Genomic DNA, 26,007 nt, shown 5'->3' with positions numbered 1-26,007 from the left:
CATGTTTCTACAACCTAGTTCCTGAATATGATGCATGACGCATGACAGAAGGGAGGAGATAGAGGAGTAAAGTTCAAACGCAATTAAGCGAAAGCCAGTTTAGGCTCCACAGAAGTCCGTGCCAAGATGTTGATCCTAATAAATGAATGTTCTTTGTTTGAACTTTGTTTCGAGGCTCATAAATTAATTAGGTCATCTCTTGAGAACTTCACACTATGCTAACCATGAAGCTAAAAGAATAGCATGGTAGATGTCAATTCGCAAAGCATCCCTGGCCTGCTCTCAAGTTGCCATAGCCAAGGGGGGTGGGAACATGAACTTGCAGCTATGGCAAAGCGGCACGGCAACCAAAAACAAAAGCACATTCCACGCATATCTCTGTTGAGGCCATCTTCTGGGGTTACCCATAGTGGCCAGAGGGGAGTGATCTCTACAACCCGCAAAATTGCTTTGTTGGCAAATGTGACTGATGACACACACTGGGGGGAGGGGGGAAACAGGGTCAAACCTGGCTTGTAAATTACACGGGGTCAGAGTTGACTTCACTTGGAATGTGCCGACATGAAGCTCATAATAAATAACTGGATATCTTTTGAAGCTTGGCTCAAGGGTCATGATTTAATTAGGGTATTGGTCAGAACTCTGACAGTGGCATCTTTGCAGCTAGGCTGCTGTAGGCGAATCTTTACAAGTGGGGAAATGGATGGGATGGAGAATAACGGCTCTTTTTTCCCCCCTGGGATTCTTGGGAATAACCAGAAGAATTAAAGTCACATTTGTTGATTAAACTATTTGTTCTCCTTTCCCAGATAATTTCAGCAGCCTCTGAAAAAGGAGGAGCAAAATCTTTTGAAGGACAATCCAATTCAATCCAACCAAGACCCAGTATAACAAAACAAACTTGGCTTCATATTAATCAGTGCAGAATGAGATAAATATTAATTCTCTATCACAAGGACTGATTATCCAAAACCAGTCTGAAGTGGCACGTAGAGACATTTGAAGGAGCCTCATTTCTTCAAATTAGAGCTTAAATTAGGTCACTTTTGAAATGCTTCAAAAACTATTTCTCATTGTCACCAATCATTATTCTGTATATAAGTAGTAACTCAATAATGTTACCTTAAACTCCATTAAAATCTATCCTTTTCCCACATCCAGAATCACCAAATATAGATATCAGTGTGAAAGATACATGCCAATGATAGCATGGATATTATAGGATAATTTGCCCTAACTTTACATTTTTAAAAATTGCATCCATCAAAATACAGTATTTTTAATAACCACTATTACATACCTGGAAAAACATTCCTGATGTACCAACCCAGAATGAAATAAATAAAAGAATCTATCAGAATTAACCAGCACATCCAGCTAAAATTAGTATTGTCCCCAGACATTGGTGAATCATGCATATTATCCCACTGCAGACCTATAAACAAAGAAGAGGAGGGATGCACAGGATAACCGGCATTAGCAAATGAACACACAGCATTTCATTTGGGCTGTTAGGATATATTTTTCTTATAAAAATGTAAGATATAAAGATAGATAGATAGATAGATAGATAGATAGATAGATAGATAGATAGATATAGGGATAGATAGATAGATGATAGATAGATAGATAGATGATAGATAGATAGATAGATAGATAGGTAGATAGATAGATAGATAGATAGATATAGGGATAGATAGATAGATGATAGATAGATAGATAGATGATAGATAGATAGATAGATAGATAGATAGATAGATAGATAGATAGATAGATAGACATACCAATGCCTTGTTCTTCATAATGGGCAATATACTGGCTTGCATAGCTGAACGCAGTTGGAGATAAAAGGCTCTGGGGAAAAAACAGGAAGAAAGGTAACTAACTGAAATATTTGCAGTAATAGAACGCAAGGATGATTTGGCTCTAGTTGTGGTGGTTTGATTATTTAATCACATCTCCAAACTCATTAGTAGTTATGGATTTTAATTTAGGTCCCATCCAGAGGTGGGTTTCTGCCAGTTTGCCCTGGATCAATTGAACCTGTAGTGGTGGCGGTGAGAGACTCCGCCCACCTGCCAGGATGCGTCTGCTCATGTGCACGAGCAAACCAGTAGTAAAATAAATTAAAACCCATCACTGGTCCCATCTTTCCAACAAGAATCATGTTCACAACTGTTTTTTAGGTAACTGAGTCAGAGGCAATGATTTATTTTAAGCTGTTGTTATTTAAGCTTATTTATTTTTATTTTAACTTATTTTAATAAGTTTCATCATCCAGCCCAGATTTAATCAGGCTGATGTATCTAAACTCATTATTATTCTACTGCATGTTTAAAAAGTAAACATTTGTTGAAAACCAAATTTTAATTTGATTTAGAACAGATGAATTTAATATTAAATTCAAACAATTTGTGAAAGGAATGCTTATTCAGAACGTTCACAAAATAACTTGTTGATCCATGGAATATTTTTTTAAACATTTCCATATTAGGTGCCCAGTGAGTAAGGATCACAGTTGTGATGAATGCAGGACTATCACAGAAGATACGCTTTGTGGAATTAAGGACCCAGATTCAGTACATGGCAAGTCAAACGGACACCTCAGGCATCCTAACAATTTCCATCTCAAGCAGTGAAGTGCCATATTCAATTAAAATGGCTGGGACATTACTTGACATACCAAAAAACAGTTTCTAATGGTCATGCTAGTATTGTCTGTGGCTGCAAGACAAAGCGAGCCCAAATCCATAGGTAGATTTGCTTCCCTCACAAAAGTCTAGTTGTAAACTCCCCATTTTTTCTAGAGAACATATACAAGGACAGATATTTACCAGCAGGCTCTTGGCGGTGAAGCTCATCTGATTCTCAATCACTAGTAGGACAATGAAGGGGAAGAAGGCCAGGATGTAAACCAGGCAGCCAACCAAAGCAGCGATGTTTGTATTGTTGAAGAATACGCTGATGAGGTAGCTCATGGCTATGATGGAGAAGCTGTAGTCCAGAACGTACAGGAATAAGATCACAACATTTATTTTTGGAAGGATATTCCCAAATTTGAGAAATAAAACAAGAAATACGTTAGTAATCAGGAGGAATGTGATGCATTCGATGAACCAAGCGAAGAAGTGACTGCTGGAATTCACACCCATCATCTTCATATACTATGGAAAAGGGGGGAAAAATGAAAACTTCTTAATGAGCAAAATGCATAATCTATAGTTCAGTTTAATCCTTAAATACTGAACCATTAAGACATATTTTATCAACTTGTCTTCTAAAACAGAAAGGTTCAGTAGCACCAGGCATTATTAGTCTCATTTCTATAGTCTTGAAAATGCTGGTCTATAGGTCACGTGCAAATGTCAACCCACTACGGCTCACACTTCATGAATTGTGGATCAAATCCTTTTCCATCCCCAGTTCCTATTGTTGAATCTCAGATCAAGAGACCAGCTAGAACACCTATTATAAACAGAGAAGTGGGAGCCTGTAGCTTGTAATGGACTATTTAAAAAAAAAACAAAACTCAGCCAAATAATTTAATAACAAATAGTTTACCTTCTCTCTCAAAAAACAAATAACAAAAACAAACCCAGTCCCTCATTTTAGTGGAAGCCAATCCATTGAAGAAATCACATAGTTCTTTTTGAAATGTGGTCAATTTAAAATCCTAGGGTTTTTTCCTTCTCTATTGCAAACATTCATAACAAAATTGTTAGTTGGTGGAGAGTCTTAATCTGAGAAGATTTAATGGGTTTCAGTACTAGCAGTTAGCGAAAAGTACTTTGCTCTGGTTACCTAAAATGCCGCCTTGTTTTATTTAAGTACAGAAAATCTAAGAAGCAGCTTTCCCCCTCATGCTGTATTGATAGTGCAGAGTACCTAGACTCCCTTAGAGAGTAATCAAATTCTCCTGCCTGTAATGCAAAATAATATGAAGAATCCTAAGAATGAAGCTTAAGGTGTCATCACTTCTTATGCCATAACACTTACGGTAGATTCTGAATTAAAACAATCCTAGTTGGGGAGATATCAGGTAATCTAGTTTTTTAAAAATCCCCACTCTGGTCTGGGCTGCACTTGAAGACCATTCAGAAACTACAATGCCCATAATGCAGTTGTTTAGGGAGTTACGTATGAGAATCAATTTAACCACATAACCCTGAGAGCTGCACTGGTTACCAGTTGGCTTTTGAGCATACAAGCAGTCCTGGAGAAATGCCAGGCCACTTAGCAGATGTTCAAAATCACCATAGATGGGGTGGGTGGTTATGACAGCAGTGGGACCTCCACAGTCATTCGCCCTTAGGACAGGCCCTGGGGATGCTGCAGAACTCTCTTCCTCCCCGCATCCTGCCCCGACGGGAACCACAGCGCTTGGCCTGGCTCCCCAGGCGGCCTAGAAGCAGGCACCGTTTCCAGGGCCCTTTCAGAGTTCTCTGCCCCAATCAGCTGGCCATTGGGAGGCTGCAAAGCTTTCCCGGCTGGCTATTGCTAAGCTTTGGGAAGCCGGGTCCTACACGCACCCTTGCTTAACCCCTCCCCTCCCCCAGAAGCCCAATTCCTTTAATAAACGAAACAGAAACGCTGGGAGGGACAGACGTGATTCTCCCCCTCCTCCCTGAAGCGAATGCCCCTGCATGCAGGTCTGGCAACAGTGGGGAGAGTTTTGCAGCTGCCTGAGGACCCGTTGATCAGCAGCCGGAAGGCTCGGAAAGGTTAGGGAACTAAAACAGGGCACCGTAGAAGGCGGAGGAACAGGCGGCAGGAAAGAAAGAGGAAAGGCAGGAAAGGTCTTTTCTTTCCCCGTTGTTTCTCACTGCCAAGAAGTCGGCTGTGTGGTGGGCTGACTCTCAGGGTGAGGGGGCCCTTGGGAGGCCTGAGACAGGGGGGCTTACGCTTGACCAGGCCTGCCAGTATCGCCCCCATGCCTGAACTCCACTTAATGACCTGTGCATTCATTTAACAAATGCACTAGGGAGAGCAGGGATGGCTGGTCATTACTTGAGGCATTAACATTCATTGCGATCTCCAACCCTAATGGGCAGGCTCCATTAAGGTTGTAATTTGAGGACTAGCTGTAATTCATAATGCTGATGTCCCCTTTAAAACCCTTCATCGGCTACGACTTATATATCTTTACAGGTATCTGTTCCTCGTAGTTTCTGCCCATCCGTTAAACCCAGAGAGAGAGTTTATATAAATCCTCCTCTCTGACATCATGACATCTGCTGGATCTGTGGCGGATAGATTTCTACGTTGCTTCCCCTGATCTCTGGAACAAGGTTCCTCCAAATATTTCATCAATGATTATGCTCCTGAGTTTTTTTGAAAATATCTATCCATCTCCTTCTCTTTCTCAGTTCTTTGGTATCTTATAGAATCATAGAATGATAAGGCTGGAAGGGCCCAAGGCAGGCAGCCTTAGATCCTCCTGGAGAAAGGATTCTACAATCTCTCCTTTAAAATCCCAAGTGGTGGAGCATCCACAAGGCAAGCTCTTCCCTTGATTAATTGTTTTGTCAGGAAATTTCTCCTTAGTTCCAGTTTATCTTTCTCTTTAATGAGCCTCCACAGATTGATTCTTGTTTTGCCCTCGGGTGCTTTGAAAAATAAATCCACCTCCTCTTCTCTGTGACTGATGACAGGCAGCTGTCATCCGGAACCTAAGTACCTAATCCATCCCTTCATTAGGCTAGAGTCCAGATGTTAAACCGCTCATCAAACAGGTTGGCTTATGCAAATCCCTTATCATTAGGTTGCTCTTCTGTGCCTCGAGGGCAGTCATGGCTCACCTTTTCCAGGCTGAGTGCACAAAATGCAAGCGCGCACATGTAAGCCCCCAAAACCCAAAGCATGCGCAGCCCATGTGCCCCCTCCATGCACCCCGCCCCCTGCACGTGCACGACAGAGACCCGAAGACCAGCTGGCCACCGGGAGGCGTGCGCGCATGTGTGTCAGAGCTCAGGCAACAGCTCGCGTGCCCACAGAGAGGGCACTGCATGGCACCTCTGGCACGTGTGCCATAAGTTCGCCATCACGGCTCTGGGACATCAGCATTTCTTTTTTCTTTTTTGCATTGTGGTGACCAGGAGTAGACCAGGAGTTGCAAGCGTGGACTCCCTAGTGCACCAAAGAAGCATTGAGAGAGAGAGCCCAAGTATGCTAGACATCCACTAGCCACACAATGTTCAAATAAGGGCCTCTCTGCATTTGCAGAAGTCTAACTCTATTATCCCCATATCGAAGCGCTATGAGCAGCCTGGCTAAGCCATAAGTCTTTAATGTCCTCAGGACAATGTCCCCCCCACAGCCAGGCCTCTAATAGCAATTCCCAGTGAATTTGCTTGCATTGTTTGGAGAGAAGATTGGATTTTTATTATCCCGTGAACACATCAAGAGACTTGGATTCCCTCTGCGTGCGTGGAGGCAGTCTAATTTTGCAGGATTAATTTGCAAGCAAACTTCAGGATCTGGCAAGTATTCAAAGCTTCAGCCTACCTCATAAAGCCTCAAGTCTTTTTCTTGAACAAGCTTTTTCACAAAAGCTGCAATGAAAAGTGTCCAAGCAGCCATTAATGTAACCGGAAGAGAGTAGGTCACACTGGTCAGAAACCTGTAAAAAGCAAAGTAATTATTTAGGTAAATGCAGAGTGGTTTCCCTTTGTGAATCATAATTAAGATAATTTTCAAAATACTATAAAAGCCTTTGAACAGTAAAAATGTTTTCTCTCACACAGTCTATAATTAAAAAGTATTTGATCATTTTAAGAACAGGAATATATTTTGCTGAATGCAACTTCAGCCTTCTTTGACAAATATCTCGTTCTACCTCAACTTCTAATCACACAAGTACAGAGATACGATCTTTTGCACTGTAAAGCATTGCACAATAGCTACAATATGCAGCTACTTTGCACGACTCCTGATCATTGATTTGATTTTTTTACATCCCCGCAAAATCTTAGAAATAGCTGCTGTAAGATGATATCCACAAAAGCCAAAGTCCATTGTTTTGTAATTCAATATTCTATCCAAAATTCAATATCTAGTTATATGTTCAAAATAACAGCATATTAATGCTCACATAGCACTTTAAAACTCTGCATGTCATTGAAGTTTCCAGAGCAATGCACAATGAAACCATCAAGCTACAGTGATGAAATACAGTAATATACACTAAATTCAATCAAGAAAAACATTAAACCTGGGTGCAATCAATGATTGTGACATACGGCTGGCACTGATGGAATGATGGAAATAACCAGATAGAACGCGTTCATTTTTGGCTGAATCACTTCACCTTGTAATATTTCTCATCATAATGCAGAGATCATCATGCCATATACTGGGTTTTGGCAACAATATATGTTCTCATATACTTATGCAAAGCATCCCTTGCAAAACAGAATGACTCCATAGATCGTGCATGAAAGAGAAGTGAGGAGGCACATGACAACACTCTGCAAATACCTGAAGGAGTCCTCACAAAAAAATGCTATATCCTGCTCTCCGCCATCACAAACTGCAGGGTGTGGAATAGTGGATTTAAATTAGAAGACAGCAGGAAAAAAATCATAAAAGTAAAGATAAATTTTAACAGGAGGGACAAATATTAAATGGGTGATGAGCTGCATTCAATCAAGCTAGATGACTATCTGTCAAAAATTCCTGCAACTAACCCTGAGGTCACATTCACAGGCCTAAACATAGTGGTGAGTAAAAATAATTCATCATAATCACTGTTAATGGAGCATAAAAAACTTTATCCCAACTCTCATTTGATACTTTCTTATGCATTTCATACAATTAATACATTTTAGCTATTTTTTCCCCACTGAGACATTAAATATCCTACCAATTCACACAGACTTACATGTCTTTATTATAACAAGGATATGGTGTAGCCTGAACCTGGACAGCTATTTCTTCTGCACTCTTCCCAGTCTGTAGCTCAATTATTGCTCTATCAATGTTATCTTGGACGTAGACAAATGCTCGACTGTAGATTTGGCTTTGAGAGGCTGAAGTATGTGGCCCCACGGTCCAAATTTGTTCCCGTATTCTTTTTGTTGTTTGGGAAATCTTGCTGCTCATTCGGATGGTATAATTGACTAAAGGTGGGAGGGAAACTCCACTGGGTGTTATGTGTTTTCCTGTCCCATTTGAAGGTAAATTGAAAATGACACCTTTTAAAAAGGAAGAGAAACATTTGCAATTACTAAATAACTAGTATATGATAAAAATGTATGAGCCCAACAGAGGCTGCACCCTGATTTATCCATTGGGAGAATAATAAAAAAAAATGAATAATGTCAGTTATGTTGGTGTAATTTACAACTGACTTCTGTAATTACTATTGAGGTTTCATTCAATCCAAATCCTTTACCTGTTCTTACCTGTTCAGAAGTATTTCCAGAGGGCTGCAGTGAAATGATATATTCTGCTGGTTTTTACCTATATGCATTCCAGGATAGTTTATTTGTTGATAAAATAATTTAATTCATTGAAAATGAAAAACATGTCACATGTGCATTAGTTTGATCATATGAGTATTTGAAATTATGGGCATGGCAGGTTAGCTGAAATAATATGTCTAATCTTGATACTTTTTTAAAAGTTCCAGTGGGGAAAAATCCAAACAACCTTACTTACCTGCCAAAAGTTCATTTCTCAGAAACAGGTCTTTTGCCATCATCTCCATTTCCTCTACAGTTTTGCCTGGATGAATGCGATCAAGCAGCACACATGAAGAGGCATTTACTGAAAATCTTGCTAAAGTAATAAGTTGATGTATTATGTCAGTGCTGTTCTGTAGTTCCAAACGTATATCATCTGAAATAAAAGAAATCAAGCAAGAAATAATGTCTTACCAACATCCCTTCATGGATTACTGCCTTGTCACGGCGAAGGGCCCTGCGTAGCTCAATGAAGCTATGAGCTACATCATGCAGGGCCACACATGACGGAGAGGTCATAGGCAGAGAGCTCTGTCAAAATGTGATCCACTGGAGAAGGAAATGGCGACCCACTCCAGTATCTTTGCCATGAAAACCCCACAGACAGCAGCAAAAGGCAAAAAGAAATGACGCTGGAAAGTGAGCCCCTCAGGTTGGAAGGTGTCCAATATGCTACTGAGGAAGAGCAGAGGGCTTTTACTAGTAGTGCCAGAAAGAGTGAAGCAGCTGGACCAAAGCCGAAAGGACGCTCAGCTGTGGATGAATCTAGTGGTAAAAGGGAAAGTCCGATGCTGTAAAGAACTACACTCCATGGGAACCTGGAATGTAAGATCCATGAATCAAGGCTGAACGTGGTTAAACAAAAGACTGAACATCGACATCTTTGGAATCAGCGAACTAAAATGGACAGGAGTGGGTGAATTTAATTCAGGTGACCATCAGGCAAGAATTCCTCAGAAGAAATGAAGTAGCCTTCATAGTAAATAAAAGAGTAGGAAAAGCAATACTGGGATATAATCCCCCCCAAAATCCCCAGGCAGGATTTCGAAGGGGCAGAGGAACTAGAGATCAAATTGCCAACATACGCTGGATCATGGAGAAAGCGAGGGAGTTCCAGAAAAACATTCCTTGGACTGCAAGGTGATCAAACTGGTCAGTGCTAGAGGAGATCAACCCTGGCTGCTCTTCAGAAGGCCAGATCCTGCAGATGAAACTCAAATACTTGGTTCCACCTGATGAGAAGGAAGAAGGACTCCCTGGAGAAGAGCCTCATGCTGGGAACGACGGAGGGCAAAAGAAGAAGACGGGGACGGCAGAGAAGGAGGTGGCTGGATGGAGTCACTGAAGCAGCAGGCGTGAGCTTAAGCGGACTCCAGAGGATGGGAGAGGAGAGGAAGGCCTGGAGGAACGTTGTCCATGGGGTCGCGATGGGTCAGACATGACTTTGCAACTAACAACAAGAACTTACCAACATACTCCAAATTATAATGTCTTACCGATTTTAAAATTCACAAAAGCCCCAAAATTATCAGAAATTAGTTTAATAAATTTAGTTATGAAATTCCTAAAGCTTTAAATGCTCTTTGTCAATAGACTTGTTTTCATAGGATGTTATTGCTATTAATAATAATAATAAATGTTATATAACATAGCTGCAGATGTGATCTCTCTCAGATTGTAGGTAAGAAATTTTCTGTAAATGTTCATCCCATTCTTTCTAACTGTATGAATTTTTTTTCTTCTTCACCCATGTAGAGTCTGTATACAGTATACATACTCACACAAACACACACATAAATATACACAAATATTCATATAGCAGATTTGATTTTGTTCAGAAATGCTTTACTAATGGCCAGGTTTGTCTTACAAATAGGAGTTTCTCATCATCTTAATAACATTTAATAGGAACATAAGGAGTTGCAGGCCAAGATTTGTGAGAAAGTTTTTTTGCCACAATTGTTGGTTATCCTCTAAAATGTGATGTAGTTTATAGTTCATTTTTAATTTATATGACAGAATAATGCAATTAAACCTATATTCATCCTATACTACAGTACCATCACTATTCAGTCAAGAACCTATACTGTGCCTGATGGTGAAATGAAGATACACAATAACTTACCCAGTTGATTAATTTGGTTTAACAATTCAACAGCATCCAGCTCCACCATGAGTTTGATGAAAACTTGTACAAAAGGATTCTGCAATGTGTTCTGCCAAATGACATGATGAGTATTTAATATTCAACTTCAAATACATTAGGCTATTTTTTCAAATTGTGGTTGAAATGATTCCCCTCAAGTTAAAAAAAATTGACATTTCCCAGTAAAAAGTGTCATTTTAATATAACATATATTAAAATGACACTTTATCCACATTATCCATCTTTAGAGTCCTTCTTAAGGACCCAGGGGAAGCAAATAGTGTTGTTTTATAGTGTTAAAAGTATCATCACAGGAAGTATGCTGTTTCAAATAAAGCTGCATTTTGAAATTGATTGATGGTGATTTTGTCAATGCTGATGGTATTCAAGTGGTGTTCCAGATGTTTTGGGATTGCATCCAAGGTATTTCTATTGGCACTATTGTTATCTTGTTTGTATAATAACAATTATTACTGGAAGGAAGGAAAAGAGGAAGGAAGCTCAGACTAATTAGGAAATGAAAGCAAATGGGAAGAGTCATTCTTATCTAGAGGATCATTAATCTTATTTTGTTATATACCACAAGTAAAATAAATATTTGTGGTAGTTATCAAGCTGCATTCACATGCAAAAATGATAGAAAAAATCTCTCTGAAGATATTAATGACCATATTTGGGACCAGCTACTTGGTCGTTAAGCAAAGCAGTTGCTAAGTAAAACATCATGATTTTACTATCTTACTTCAACTTTCCCCTGTTTTACAGATCTGTGAAGGTCATAAATGTGAGGACTACTGGTCATTGAAAAAACCTGCAGTTGGTTGCTAAGAGAGGAACTTGCTAAATGAGGACTAACTGTATTTCTGACACAAAATTTCCTCGTAAGATTTGATTCACTATACAGTAAGTTATGCAGGTATTAATAACTGAGTGGAATCAAGGGCACTCACATAAATAAAACTCTCTGCATAAATTAAGTGAAAATATGATGTATGAGATGAGATGTTATATGATATCTAATATGAGATCTAAACCAGGGTAAAGTCCACAGAAATGTTTCCATGAAAAAATGTAAAAATAATTTCTTTCAGAAACAAGAAGGAAATCACTTTCCTAATGAAGATCTCTGTTCCCAACAGCTTCACAAGCAAGAGTTTTCTGGACTTTTCTAAGAGGATCTTTGGCACAAAAACATTAGTATTGCTTCATTCAGCCGTAAAAATGACAATTCTCACAATCCTAAAACACGAAACACTAGAAGATTATCTATTACCTATTGTTATATTGAATGTGCTTTATTGACTAGCATGAATTTCATCCACTGCTTTTTTATGAATAAAGATAGCAAGATTGATTGCAAATTCATTGTAAATATAATGAGGCACCCCCCAAAAATAGGAGCCATAGCTACATTTTTGGGATTAAACCCTGATTTATATAAAAAAAATTCTGAATTTACATTCAGAACTCAGACATGTTGTGATTTATAATACATAAATACTTCAATTCTCTTATTTCTGATATCATAGCGCTTCGAAAAGAGAATACCTGCTTTTATAATTCAGCGAAAGGTTGGTAAAAGTTCACTAATTTGTGGAGGAAATAAAACCTTTAGACTGCACCCTTTACCATAAAATAAAATAGCATAAATTAATGTAAAATGTTATGCTAAACAAATACCAGTATATGTGTTAAAACTAAGACAGTTTAAGAACTGTGCAAAATAATTAAAATCTGGTAAGAACTCCATTTAAAGCAAAAATAACAATCTTAGTTATTTAACTAGAGTTATTTATTAGGAAATAAACCACAATGGAACTTAGTTCCAGATGGTGCCAGATAGTGGAGGTTCCATATTTTCAAGTGTGCCTTATAAAATCCAATAGTAGCAAAAATTTTGCACCATGTATACTTATCCTAACAAGTTAAATTTGAAGTGAATCATGGCAGGCATCACAAAAAAAAAGTGTTGAATCACAATTTACTCTGGTTGCTTTCAGCATCTCTTGAAAATATATCAGTGCAACATCTCACCGTCATCATTATGCCGATGCCCTGGATCTGGGACAGGATATTTTGATAGTTATGCAATGGGAGCTCAGTGGGGGTCTTAGTGGTAAAGCAGCTAAATATGAGCCAACAGTGTACAGTGGCACTGTCAATGCAATCCTCAATTGCATTAACAGAGGGATACAATCAAGATCAAGTGAGGTACTAATGCCACTCTATAAAGCCTTAGTAAGGCCACACCTAGTGTACTGCATCCAGTTTTGGTCACCACACTATAAAAGAGATGTTGAGACTCTAGAAAAAGTGCAGAGAAGAGCAACAAAGATTATTAGGGGACTGGAGGCTAAAACACATGAAGAACAGTTACAGGAACTGGGCCTGGCTAGTCTAGGGAAGAGAAGGACCAGGGGACATATGATAGCAGTGTTCCAATATCTGAGGGGCTGCCACAGAGAGGAGGGGGGGCCAACCTATTTTCCAAGGCACCTGAAGGCCAGACAAGTAATAATGGATGGAAAATGACCAAGGAGAGATTCAACCTGGAAATAAGGAGAAATTTCCTGACAGTAGGAACAATCAACCCATGGAAGAGAAGTTGCCTTCGGAAGTTGTGGGAGCTTCATCACTTGAGACTTTCAAGAAGAGACTGGACTGCCATTTGTCAGAATGTTGTTAACAAGTTAACAGTAGTCAAAATATGAAATGACATTTCGTACCTTCAACATTGGAAGCGTGTCATTTAATATGGCTAGTGAATCCATGAGCATAGGCGAATGGTCCAACCACTCCTGGGCTTTTTGTGTTAGATCGGCCATCAGTTTCAATGTTGAATTGGACTTACAGAATTGAAACAAACAAATCAAACATTAATATATTCTATAGGTAGGCAAAGAAGTGATTTTAAAGATAAATGCTTTTAGCACAAAGTTTTGTTTTCATGGTATCATAAAACTAAGGACTATAGCTAAAAAAACAACAATAGCTCTGAAGACAATTATGCTAGTACAAATGTTCAGAATTTGAAACTTAGAGAATTTAGTTTAATTTAATTAAATTCCTCTCTCATTTAATTTAAAAGGAATAATTGAGTTGCTGTTTTTGTAAAATTTTGTAAATGAATTATTCTAGAAACTGACTAATAGAATTTTCCATGAATCAGGTCTTCAAATTTAGATTCTTCTTATTTATCAAGAATATTCTAATAACAGTGAACTGTTTTTAAATTTTTTAAAACGCGGCATTACCTTTTCCATGATGGCTCGTGTTTCAGGAGTGTCTGGGGAATACAGAATCCTCCCACGTAACATGGGCTTTAAGAAAGACCAAATCAAAGCTCCCGAAGGTGTCTTAATCAAGTCCAGAAACAAGGAGATACAGAAAGGTGCTACGGAAGAGACAAGAAAAATATTGGACCAAGCAACTGAAGCAGACCTCATTCAGCCAAATACACTGGTCTGTTAGCATCCTAATGGATCCTCTCACAACCTTGTGGTCCACATACTAATGTAATACTTTTGACAAAACTACCCTCCCCAAAAATCTCCATTTGCTTAATTCAGCCAGAAAGACTTAATGTTTAATAAAACTCTTTCTGTTAAGATTAAATGAAAATTTGGAAGGACTACCTGCCAGTACAATGTCACTTTTCCTTGTATCTATATAGGATTTTGCTGTGCCAAAGATTGCTCTCACAGCCATGCAGAACTATCACAATGAGTGAGACTCTTAGTCTTTCTCCAGTGATAGATTTAATTCTGCTTCCTACTTGATCCACTTGACATATCCAAGTAGGACTAAGCCACAAAACAAGGGCTATTTTTATTTATTTCAGTGATCATATTTTTTTAAAAAGAAAAAAAAGCACAATTTCTATGTTAATTATGAAATTAGAATAAGATTTGTCATCCCACATTGTAGTTTAGAAAATGGTAGGAAGTTAAAAAGTTTTTTCAAGTTAATTATATTGAACACAAGAATTCCCTGATGTCTTTGCTGTACAGGTAGTCCTTACGGCAGTTAATCTACTGACTGTTCAAAGTTACAACTGCACTGAAAAAAGTCACTTATGACTGTTTTTCACAGTTACAACCTTTGCAGCATCCCCACAATCATGTGATCAAAATTTGGATGCTTGGCAACTGACTCGTAGTTATGACGGTTGCAGTGTCCCAGGATCATCTGATTACCTTTTGCAACCTTCTGACAAGCAAAGTCAATGGGGAAGCCAGATTCACTTAACAGCCAGGTTACTAATTGAACAACTGCAGTGATTCACTTAACAAATGTGACAAGAAAAGTAATAAAATGAGGCAAAACTCACAACAAATTTCTCACTCAGCAACATAAATTTTGGGCTAAATTGTGCTCGTAAGTTGAGGACTACCTGTATTTTACAGACTACACGTAGATTTCTACAATCCCAAAAAATGACCAGATCTAATAAATGAGAAAAAGAAGTTGGTTTGTGTAGTTTTGATTGTGCTGATTATATTATGCTGTTGAAAACAATATAATGAAATAAAAAAGGATTATCCCAGACTCTCACTAACTTTATTTCTGCTTGGTTATGCTGAAAGGATACCATTAGAGATGTTGCTTCCACTGTCAAACTTACTAGTATCAGACGGAATACTATATTTCTTCATAAGATGTTGAACATTTTCATCTTCATTTGCAGAAGAATGGTGAACACTCTGCTCCTCAAAATCAGGTAGTAGAGATTCAAAAAACAAGGGAGTGATTTCATGGTTGCAGAAAGTTTTTGATAAAATGTTCAACATTCTGCTATTTATTGTTAGATTGCTAACCTCAAATAAAGCCTGTGAAAATAAATAGAAGACAAAATGACAGAAAAGAAAGTAAATCAAAGAAGAGAATTAATTGAACAGTGGACGGGGTTTCTCATTGAGATCCAGAGGCCTCCCACCCTCACATCTTTCAGGAAGACCTTATAATCTGGCTGTTTTTCCCCAGGTTTCTTAATGTAGGATGGGTGAAATCCCTTGTTAGATGTTGACTCAGCCTTCCATCCTTCCCAGGTCGGTAAAATGAGGACCTAAATTGTTGGGGGCAATATGCTGATTCTGTAAACTGCTTAGAGAGGGCTGTAAAACACTGTAAAGTGGTATATAATTCTAAGTGCTATTGTTATCACAGGGCAACAATTTTTGAATCAAGATACCTCAAATGAAGTAACTTACAGAACACATCCAAAATTTGGAACCTATTTTATTCTCATGGAATTAAAATTTGGCAATTTTTTTGATTGCTTCAGGGCTGCCACAGAGGCATTTATGTTTAGTAGACTGGTCCTTCTCTAGCCTTCCTGAGTACACTGGCCCCTCCTTTAGCTTCTGGTCCCACCCTAGTCATCCACTGGTCATCAAGTGAAGTCATCAAGTGAAGTCATCAGCTGCCAGAGGATGACATCAGGCCCCAAGATCCGAGAGACATGTGGAGTTACTTCTGAACATTTCTTAAAATTATTTTTCCTCACTTAGAGACAAAAATCTTGCCAAACTAAAACAACTATTTATTTGTTTATTAAATTTAGATGCTGCCCATCTTGTTTAGAAGAGACTCTAGGTGGTTTAGAGACAAGAGTAATAAGTAATAAACAAGACAGACAATGTAAAATAAAATGCAAATAAAAAGCAGAAATTGACAATATTTCTTCTCTCAAATGCTGAACTCTATTTGTTCTCTTTCAGTGTGACATTTTAGCTTCTAGTCTGTAATAACAATCCTTCCCATAATATGTTGGAACGGATAATTTAACTTCTATGCAAATTAAACAATTTCTAGACTCCTGATATTTTTCATTATTTTTTGTAATTCCAGCTTCCAAAAATTAACACATTTTAAAAACCAACCTTAGAAAGTGGTGCATGTCTTGCCATCCTCAACTTTTTCAGGGAATGAATTGCATCTAAGAGTGGATGAACATCTGATACAAGCTTCATCCTCAAGTGATCCAAGTCTTTCAGAAGTTCTAATGCCTTATCCATAGGAATTTGGAATTCCTTAGGGAAAAACATCTAGGGAAGCCCACAAAAAGCAACATCATAATCCAAACTAAACATATTTTTAAAAGAGATACATGTGATACTTGGTATTAACTGATACCAAATAAAGCGTTTAAGTTTAATTAATTCTCTTGCTCAAATCGCAATATCTCTAGACCTCCTTGGACTGAATTGGGCTTCAAAGATTATATACCAAGAGACCACATTCTCAAAAGATCAAAATTCATATTTTTGAGGGAGAGAATGGAACTATGGAAAGCAGTCTATTTTCTGCTTAGTTCAATAAAAATTGTTATTATTCCTGTATTCTCCAGTCCATGCAAAGCTCATCATGCTTCACTCTGCTCCATCCTTAAAAATAAGTCTTTCAGTATCAATATCATTTGTTAGCTCCACAACTTACCATTCCTAGTTCTACCCCTTGCCAAGAAGTCAATAATTACATTACAGTATTCATAATTAGAAGGTTCTAGGAATTATATTTCACATAATTCCAAACATTTCAATGAATTCTATAGAATCACACATTTAAACATCTTCTATAAAGGAGTACATACATTGTTCAACTATAGTCTTGGAAGCACAGCAATAATTAATAGTGGCTACAGTAACACTAAGACTTTGAACAAAATCATAAACTAAATTTATTTAGGGTATTGTTTTTAAATGACTGTAACAATTACAGGTGTAATTGTTTTTTGAAATACATTATAGTTGTTGTTGTTTTTCCTATTATTTTTATTTCATTGGAAGGTTAAAAAAAAAGTCAGAATAAAGCCACCTCCACAGAATCTCAATTCATTCTTTCCAGGATTGTTTCAGAGCGGAAGTGAAGAGATTTGATCCTTCTACCATACCAAACCAATCACTGAAGAGAAATAGGCTTGGAGGCAGCAAAACTATTAGGTCCTCATCTTTTAAAATCTTCGATGATAAAATGTGGTTAACCATCTGCTGCAGACCTCTGCTCAGGTAGATGAAGGGAGATCAGTGCCAGCATAGAGCAGAATGGGGGAATTAAGCACAGGCCTCCTTAGTCAAACCCAGATCCTGGTGATTACAAGGACATATCCATAAGATTTTTTTTAAGCAAAAATATGGAAATGATTCACCACTCCCTCCTCCAACAGGTTTTTTCAACTTCCCAGTCTAGCTAATCGCTCTGAGATTTCCCAATGAGATTTCTCAGAGAAGCCTTCATCAGATTTAAATCAGCTGAGCTTTTTTGTGATTAGCCAAAGGCCACCAGGTGTTGCCACCTGCAATTGCATACGGGGAAAATTCAGGCTTAAATCTAATAAAAACCCCTTTAAAGCAAAACGCATTTGCATGTGTGTAGTGACATTTGGGCCACTTTATGTATTTCATAAATACGGTATAAATTGTCTGTTTTCTTCCCTCTGCTGCTGTATATGAAACATTCCTATTTTGCTAATGATCATATAAAGAAGTGCTATGTATGTTCATGTATTATAAATGCTACTACTTATTAACACCTTACTTTTCACTTATGAAGTTTATATGAATTTACCGGTGCTCTATAATTGTGTCTGGTATCTACAGCATGTATTGGGAAGGATCCCCATCTATGCCAGTTCCCCCCTTCCAAATGAAGCTGCTAAAGAGTCACCTGTAATTATACTCGTAACATTTTAGTTTCAGTCATGTTGGACCAGAGAGTTGCCCAAGTCACATCTGGTCCCATTGAACTGATATATCCACCACCAATTAAAACTGACTGTTGATCTTGTGGATCTCTTTCCCGTTGTGCATAGAATGGCAAATAACACCAAACACATGAAACAAACCTTATAGATGAATCTGTAGACATCTAAGTAACGCAGAAATGTGATCCCCAAAAGATAAGACTTGTAAGTCCTTTCTGCAAGGGAGAAGTTGCAGAATTGTTTTGCTATGACTTCCAGCTTAGCATCACCAGTATCCGTATTACAGGACTCCAGCTGCAGGATTTGGAACATCAGCTGTATTGGCAGGAAAGAAGCAGAGTGGTAAATACCAGGGTCTCTCTAAGAAGATTAAATTAAGCAACTCTCTTTAAAACCACCGACCTAGACCACTTAACAAAGCAGCAGATAGTTGCATCATGCAGCTTCCTAGCTTGCAAGCAAAATCAGGAATGAAAGGACTCGGTTTCTAATTTGTTTTTGTATCTTGTTATTTTATGAACAACCATGTGTTCTTTTCATGTTTCCAATATTGTTGCCTGGCCTCATACTTGCTCAGTTGGCTTAACATAGACTTTCTTTCCTCTGTTGAATACATCTATTTTAATTCCACGGTGAAAAAGGCTATATGTGTTTACCAATGCAAAAACCTGTCCTGTGTACTTTCCAAAAGTAAAATCAGAAACATACAGCTTGATCTATTAACTCAACCCACATCAAACCCTCTGGAAGGCGTCAGCTTTCTCTCTGTGTGTAGCTGTCAGTTTGAGATATTATCTGACATTCAGCCAGTTTAGTTTTAATGATCCTTTCAATAATTATCTTTATTATCAGTAGCATCACAGGTTGAAATATTATGATTTGATTAGAAAGGAACCTACTTTATTAAACAGATAAATCGCTGAAAAAGATGAGTTGCTGATACCAATCGTTCAGTCACACCTGATTTTCTACACAGATGGGTGTGTGTGATACAATCTCTGAAAAGTCATCTAAGCGCCTAGTTATTATTCCCAAGAGACTTGCCTGTGTTTTGTTTTCCGAAAGAGGCATTTCTGTGAAAGCCCTGATACTTTGCGGAGAGAATCCTACAATATTTCTGAGATCATTCTTCAGGCCATCAGGATTTCGGAACAGATCGATGATCATATCTTTAAAACATCACAGAACAATTGGTTAAAATTAAAAAGTCTGTTTTAGTCCAGCTTTCAGAAAATACTATAAACAGAATACTTAAAAAATGATTTGCAAAAGAAAAGTCCTTTATGCTACAGAGTAATAAAGTGAGTAAGAAATATTCAAAATAAGAAATAAGAAAATATTCAAAACATTCATTCCCCTATTTAAAATTAATTTGTATTTTTATTTCAAAGAGGACCTTGATCCACATACATTTTCAATTATTTGGTACTCACATTTAGATAGTGTTTTAAAAAATAAATAAATAATATCTTTATTTTAAAAAAGATTATTTTCATACTACTTCAATTTCATCTGACTTTCATTTCAGAAGCCTAAGAAATACATATTTTTTTTAAAAAATGTTCTATTTATTTTTTTACCAGTATTGCTGTAATTAATTAAAATTCAAAACTTAAGACATGGTTATTTTCTCATCAACAAGCTAAGAAATCCCTATTAATGCAGACAATATTATTGGACAGCAAATGTATTTTCTGAATACTATGGACAGCTCATTTAAATCTCTTTAGAACAGCAATTGATTTCCTTTGGGGAGGTTTTTTTTGGGGGGGAGGTTGCCCTCAAGTCAGCCTTGACTCTTGGCGGCTACACTGACAAGTCCATGCAGGTTTTTTGGCAACATTTTAGTACTGTAAATGCTTTGCCGCCTTCTTCCTATCACTGAGAGAATGACTGGCTCAAAGTCATCTAGCCAACTTTGTGTTTAAGGCAGGGCTAGTCCCACAGTTTCAGTTGATTGCAAAATATAAGTCAGCAATTTGTTATGACTTCAAAAAGGCAGTATAAGTATAATTGCATCAATAAGTAAAATTACCAGTTTTGGAGAATGAAGCATTTTATGTTCATCAGATTTGTAAGCATTTCATAGAAAAATGGGATTGGAAGGGACCTTCTACTACGACTTTCTGCTCAGTCAGGAGACCTTATACCACTCCTGACAAATGGTGACCCAATCTCTTCATGAAAACTTCCAGTAACAAAGCACCCACAACTTCTGGAGGGGTTGAACTGACTAAATGTTCGCGTTATCAAGAAATGTATCTTTAATGCTAGGTTGGGTCTCTCTCTGAGAATTCTCCCATTACTTTTTGTCTGCCTCCGATGCGTTGGAGAAGAGGCCAACCTCCTCTTCTCTCTGATAGCCCCTCAAAAGTATGGGGAGACTGCTCTCATGTCACACCCTAGTCCTTCATTTCACTAGACCAGACAGACCTAGCTCCCTTAACCATTCATCGTATCACTTAACCTCCAGATTTATCTTCTTTGTTGCTTTTCTCTGCACTTTTTTAAAGGACCTCAGCATCTTGTTTATATTGTGATGACAAGAACTGGGCACAGTATTCCAAGTGTGGCCTCACTAGTGCTGTATTAAAGAGATACTGCTCTGTTGCATTACGTTGGGGTTTAGGGAGCTAAGGAAAGAAAGAACCAAAAGCCCCATTGTCTTATGCTGGCATTTGGGGAGCTAAGGATTCTCAGGATGCCTCAGCTCCCTGAATGCCAGTCTAGCGCTCTACCCTATGAAAGAAAGAAGCTGCTTTGCTGATTTACTCCACAAAGCACAAACATTTCCTTCTCATGCTGGATAAAGAAGTTGTGCTGACACCGAGAACAATTAAGTTACTTTGCCCAGTTCAGCAGCTCAGGTTTCACAACAAGCTGAAAAGGAGACTGCTGGGATCTTTCCATGCGGCTTTCTTCTTCCCAGCCTGCTAATCTTCAAAAGAGAAGGATTGTGAGGGGAGGAAGAGGAGCATTTGGAATACGGTGGGGAACAAAGCTGGCCCAGTGCCTTTGGGCATCCAGCAGGGCAAGAGAGAGGGAGGGAATAGACATGTGGGCATCGCTGCAGCATCGCTGCAAAGTTAAGAATTGTACAGAACCAACCAGTCACCTTTAAGGGCAAATGACCAGGTTGGTTCCTTTAATTCATAACTTTGAAATGGGATTTCTAACAGGTAGTTTTTTGGGAGTCTGTTGTAACTTTGAATGGCCATTGAATGATGTGTCGAACTGATGATTACTTTTATGCAGTTTTGTACAGAAATATCAGATCGTCTTTCTTGTCCTCAATTGATTTTTAGCCCCCACTTTACAATTTTCCACCTCTGATTGGAGGTTGGTAACCCAAGGCACTTCCAGGCCTATTCTCTTTCTCCTCTCAGCGAACCCTGGCAATTTATGGTGATAGAGTTTGTGGCATTTCACCCATACTAAATGAAACCTACCATTTACAACCCCCACCATTTTTTAAAAAAAAAAACTATATTTTAAATGCCACAGCCATTCAAGACAAAACAAAAGTAGGATGTGTTTCTGGTTAAAAATCAACAAACAAAATTCATAAGACTTAATCCACCTGGCTATTTTATCACATTTATTTCAATCTAAGTTCTCCATTATTTTAAAATGTTAAAGGAAATAGGCAGAAAACTGTAATAAAGAAAAATCTATTCATACATAATTGCTAAAAGCAAAGATACCTTGTTTTCTGGATTGTGGTGTAATCTTAGTGATACTCATTATTGAAGCCAAGGAAGAAATACGCTTAGAGGTATCACGGAAATATTTCAGTTGCGGGATATTTTCTTGTAACCTTTTTGAAGAAAAGAAAAGGAGTAAGTATTGGTCCTCCTAAATAGATACTACAGATCATATGCAGAGAATCTTACCACTGAATTTGTTGCAGGAGCTTTTGGGGATTCCCAACAATTATTTCCTGAAATTGTTGGGCGAGTCTTCTGTTGCTAATTAAATTGGACAGTGCCGGATCCCTTCGGTTTCTACTGGGAAGAAGCTTCTTCTGGAATTCACTTTGGCTGCACAGCTCAGCAAAAGTAATGTCAGGGAGCTGGCATGTTTGCTGCAACCATTTAATGCTCTCGAGATCACAAAGGAGGGATGTCAGGTTCTGCAGATGGGTTAGCTTTAAACAACCAGAAGAGAGACAAGATTCATCCCAAATGAACAATAAAAGGCAATGAAAGAAACCTAGGCAACATCGAAGGGAAATACTATTTCAGGACAACGATGGAAGCTTTTGCATATAATCAGGATTGGTTTCTAGGTCTAGGCAAATAAGGCAGTTTGCCCAGGGTGCCAAATTTTAGAGGACATTAAAATTGAAAAGACTTCCAAAATGCACAATATGAATATAAAATATAATAAAAAATTTCCTTGTTGCTTTGAATTTATCAATTCAATGGGACCGGATGTGACTTGGGCAACTCTGTGGTTCAACATGATTGAAATTAAAAGATTACAAGCATGATTAGAGATGGCTCTTCAGCAGCTTCCTTTGGAAGGGAGGAACTGGCATAGATGGGGATATTTTCGAATACATACGGTAGATACCAGGCACAATTATAGAGCACCAGTAACTTATATAAACGGCATAAGTGAAAAGCAAGGTGTTAATAAGTAGTAGCATTTATAAGACATGAACATACATTGTATTTATATGATCATTAGCAAAATACATACGTTTCATATACAGTAGCAGAGGGAAGGAAACAGACTCTTTATACTATATGTATGAAACACGCTAATCAAATGTTGCAAGTTTTGAAAAAAAAGTATTATTATAGCTATGGACCTCAGAAAGCTGATAATATTACAGGAACAAGACAAAGTGTGCCAGGAAAATACTAAGCATAACTGTAAACCAGGGATGGGCTGCTGGGGGTTCTCAGGGGTGTTGGAGAACCTCTAGCTAAGATTCTGACTCAGTTTGGAGAATCCCCAAATCCCACTCCTGCCTTGCCCTGCCAACTCCACCCCACCCCTCCCAGAAGTCCCTACGCAGCCCGTTTTGGATGCAGGTAAGTGCAGGGCGCGCACAGAGGGTCAGGGAGGACACAAAACAGGCCTACTGGAAGTCTGGGAAGGCCAGAAACGGGCCCATTTTCAGCCTCCAGAGGGCCTCTAGAGCCCAGGGAGGCCATTTTTGCCCTCCCAGAGGCTTGAGCAAAAGCCTCCGGAGCCCATGGTGCAGGAGGCCAATTAGGCCACAGACACCATGGCCACGCCCACCCAGCAACCAGGCAGAGAACCCAAAAAATAGACCACCGGAGGATTTAGGTGTGGAAAAGCCATAAGTTTCCTTGAAAGAATTTAAACATTCAACTTTGCAGCCCAGAGGCCTTTGTTTATAAATCCGGTGAGCGAGGGGGGGGGGAGAGAACAACGGGAAGGGTGGGAAATAAGAAAAAATGCAGGTGGGAGGGAGGGAGGAACGTTCACCTGATCCTGCCTCAGGACAAGGGCAGGGAGGAGGAACCCCCCCAAAAAACACCCCCAGGCGTGGCTGGGGCGCGGCGGTAGAGAAGCACTGTCAATGTCTGCAGGCTCTCACTTTGCTCACCAGCATGTCCCTGACGATCGGCCATCCTCTGGCCACGTTCCAGACTCCACAGCTGATCGGTGGCTGCTCCTGAGCATGCCACTGCTGTGAATTGTGCTGCCACCTGTCAAAAGGTGAGGATCAGCTGGTGTGGGCACCGGGGAGCCATCCACCAGCAAGATGGACCCCTCCATGCCTCTCCTTTCACCACCTCCACCCTCAGGTATGGGAGCCCTGCAATGGGACTCAACACCAAATTGCATGTGTGCACTTGTGCCCTGCAGTCACACATGGCACCTCCATCCCACCCTGGGCTCCTCCTTTTGCATTCCGTTTTCGTGCCTTCAAGTGGAGCAGAGCACAGAGCCAGGACGCAGGACCTGCTTCCTTCCACCCAAAGGCTCAATAACGGAACCAGATTTTTACAGGCAGTGGCCCAATCCAGAGCAGCGGCATGCTTGGGAGCAGCTGCTCGTCAGCTGTGGAGTCTGGAACGTGGCTGGGGGTGGCCAATCCTCAGGGCCATGACGATAAGCAAAGTGAGAGCCTGCAGACACCGACAGCGCTTCTCTACCGACATCCTGAGGCTTCCTAAATCCTGCTAGACTTTACTGACTTTTCTGGCTCCCAGGTGGATGCTGGCTACGTTTGGCCGGATGCTGGCTGGTCCACAGGCATGGTCACCCGGCCAGGGGCACAGCCTAAGCCCAGGCCACATAATGCACTGGGAGGCAGTAACTCCCAGCGCTGACTTTGCACATATTTGGTGTGTTTACATTCACTCTGTTCCCTGTTGCTCCGGCCGTTGCAAGAAAATTTCACCAGCTGTGTCTCCTGTGTGTTTCTCCCTGCTTAGGGCTGGGACAGCTTTGACATCTGGGCTCTGTGATTTCCCACAGCCCCCGCCGCACCTGGGGGTGTCTTTTGGTTGCAGCCAGGTCCTCCTTCTCCCGTTGTCCCGAGCCAGGATCGGGTGAACTTTCCTCCCTTCTTCCCCCCCTGCTTGCATAGTCCAGCACCTTTGTCTGCATTTTTTCCTATCACCCACCTTTTTTTCCCATTGTCCCCCCCCCCCCACTTACCTGCCAGAGTTAAACACAGGCATGGCCTCCGGGCTGCAAAGTTTAATGCTTCAATTCCTTCTAGGAAACTTAGGGATTTTTTCTGGCTCTGCGCTCCATGCTCCACAGCCCGCCCAGGCTCTGCTTGGCTGGCTGCCTCTCATTGCCACTGATCAACTTACCTAATGCAGGAATTTGATGAAGCCAAGCGGCTCCTTGGTGGGTCCCAGATCCAAACCCGGACGTTTCCAATGGGGAGTGAGCAGAGCAGAAGGTGTCTCTTCCAGTTTCTTGTTCTGGGACTTGGGATACTGCCCTCTCCTGCCACCGCTGCCCTCTCCAGCATGCTGCCTCCATCCCCGCTGCGGCTGCAATGGCAGTGGCTTCCAGAGACACTGGCCGGCGGGGAGGGGGGCTAGGCTAATGCAAATGCTTACCTGTGTAGGCAGGAGGAGGCAGTTGCGAAGGCAAGCAGGGAGAGCATCGGAGTAGGCAGGTTTGGGGGCATGGCCAGCCAGTTGTCATTACCGGTTCAGCAACCCACGCCCAATTACCACTGCCGGTTCAGCTGAACCGGTCCAAACTGGGGGAAACCCACCTCTGCTATAGACACTCTATACTATGTACACATATGGCATATATACCTAGGATTAAATAGTATATTTTGGATGTTCAGAAGTAGTAAATAAATAGACAAAGAAATTGTATCTCGTTGAGGCCTTTGAGGTGAGGAGAGGCCAGGCAAGGCACCCTTTGATGTGAGTGATGTCAAGTTGGCCATGCCCACCCAGTCACATGACCAACCAGCCACGCCCACCAAACTAATGACTCCCCAGAACTGGTAGTAAAAATATTTGAAACTCACCCCTGATCCAAATGATACTTACTTTTAACATCAGAATATCTGGAACTGTGGCAAAAGGATTTTGAGAGTTAAAAAGAACTCCTTTTAGCTCTCTTATTTTTGGAGGAAGAGTATAATTTCCTGTAAGAAATAACACCATCTTGTCTTTTGTAGTACATTTTTATAGATTTCCACTATTACTAACAAACTCTGTAGGCATTTTGAAAAC

At 39.7% G+C, this 26,007-nt stretch overlaps 1 protein-coding gene across 1 annotated transcript in view; it reads right to left on the bottom strand.

Annotated features, from left to right (window-relative positions):
• The window catches only part of ABCA12 (ATP binding cassette subfamily A member 12), a 119,303-nt gene that overhangs the window by 54,953 nt on the left and 38,343 nt on the right, over positions 1-26,007 (bottom strand). Inside the window, exons 12-27 of the mRNA XM_032233361.1 lie at positions 25,822-25,844; positions 22,204-22,457; positions 22,015-22,127; positions 19,355-19,479; positions 18,452-18,625; positions 16,491-16,655; positions 15,233-15,437; positions 13,863-14,002; positions 13,335-13,454; positions 10,588-10,678; positions 8,659-8,838; positions 7,880-8,192; positions 6,505-6,619; positions 2,835-3,164; positions 1,785-1,854; positions 1,301-1,435 (exon numbers count right to left, since the gene is read on the bottom strand). Of these exons, the coding sequence (XP_032089252.1) occupies positions 1,301-1,435; positions 1,785-1,854; positions 2,835-3,164; positions 6,505-6,619; positions 7,880-8,192; positions 8,659-8,838; positions 10,588-10,678; positions 13,335-13,454; positions 13,863-14,002; positions 15,233-15,437; positions 16,491-16,655; positions 18,452-18,625; positions 19,355-19,479; positions 22,015-22,127; positions 22,204-22,457; positions 25,822-25,844 (2,553 nt within the window). The remainder of the gene's footprint in view (positions 1-1,300; positions 1,436-1,784; positions 1,855-2,834; positions 3,165-6,504; positions 6,620-7,879; positions 8,193-8,658; positions 8,839-10,587; positions 10,679-13,334; positions 13,455-13,862; positions 14,003-15,232; positions 15,438-16,490; positions 16,656-18,451; positions 18,626-19,354; positions 19,480-22,014; positions 22,128-22,203; positions 22,458-25,821; positions 25,845-26,007) is intronic.

The sequence above is a fragment of the Thamnophis elegans genome, chromosome 1 (genome assembly GCF_009769535.1).
Source record: "Thamnophis elegans isolate rThaEle1 chromosome 1, rThaEle1.pri, whole genome shotgun sequence".
NCBI classification, from domain to species: Eukaryota; Metazoa; Chordata; class Lepidosauria; order Squamata; family Colubridae; genus Thamnophis; species Thamnophis elegans.
This window is presented reverse-complemented; position numbering and strand designations above follow the sequence as displayed.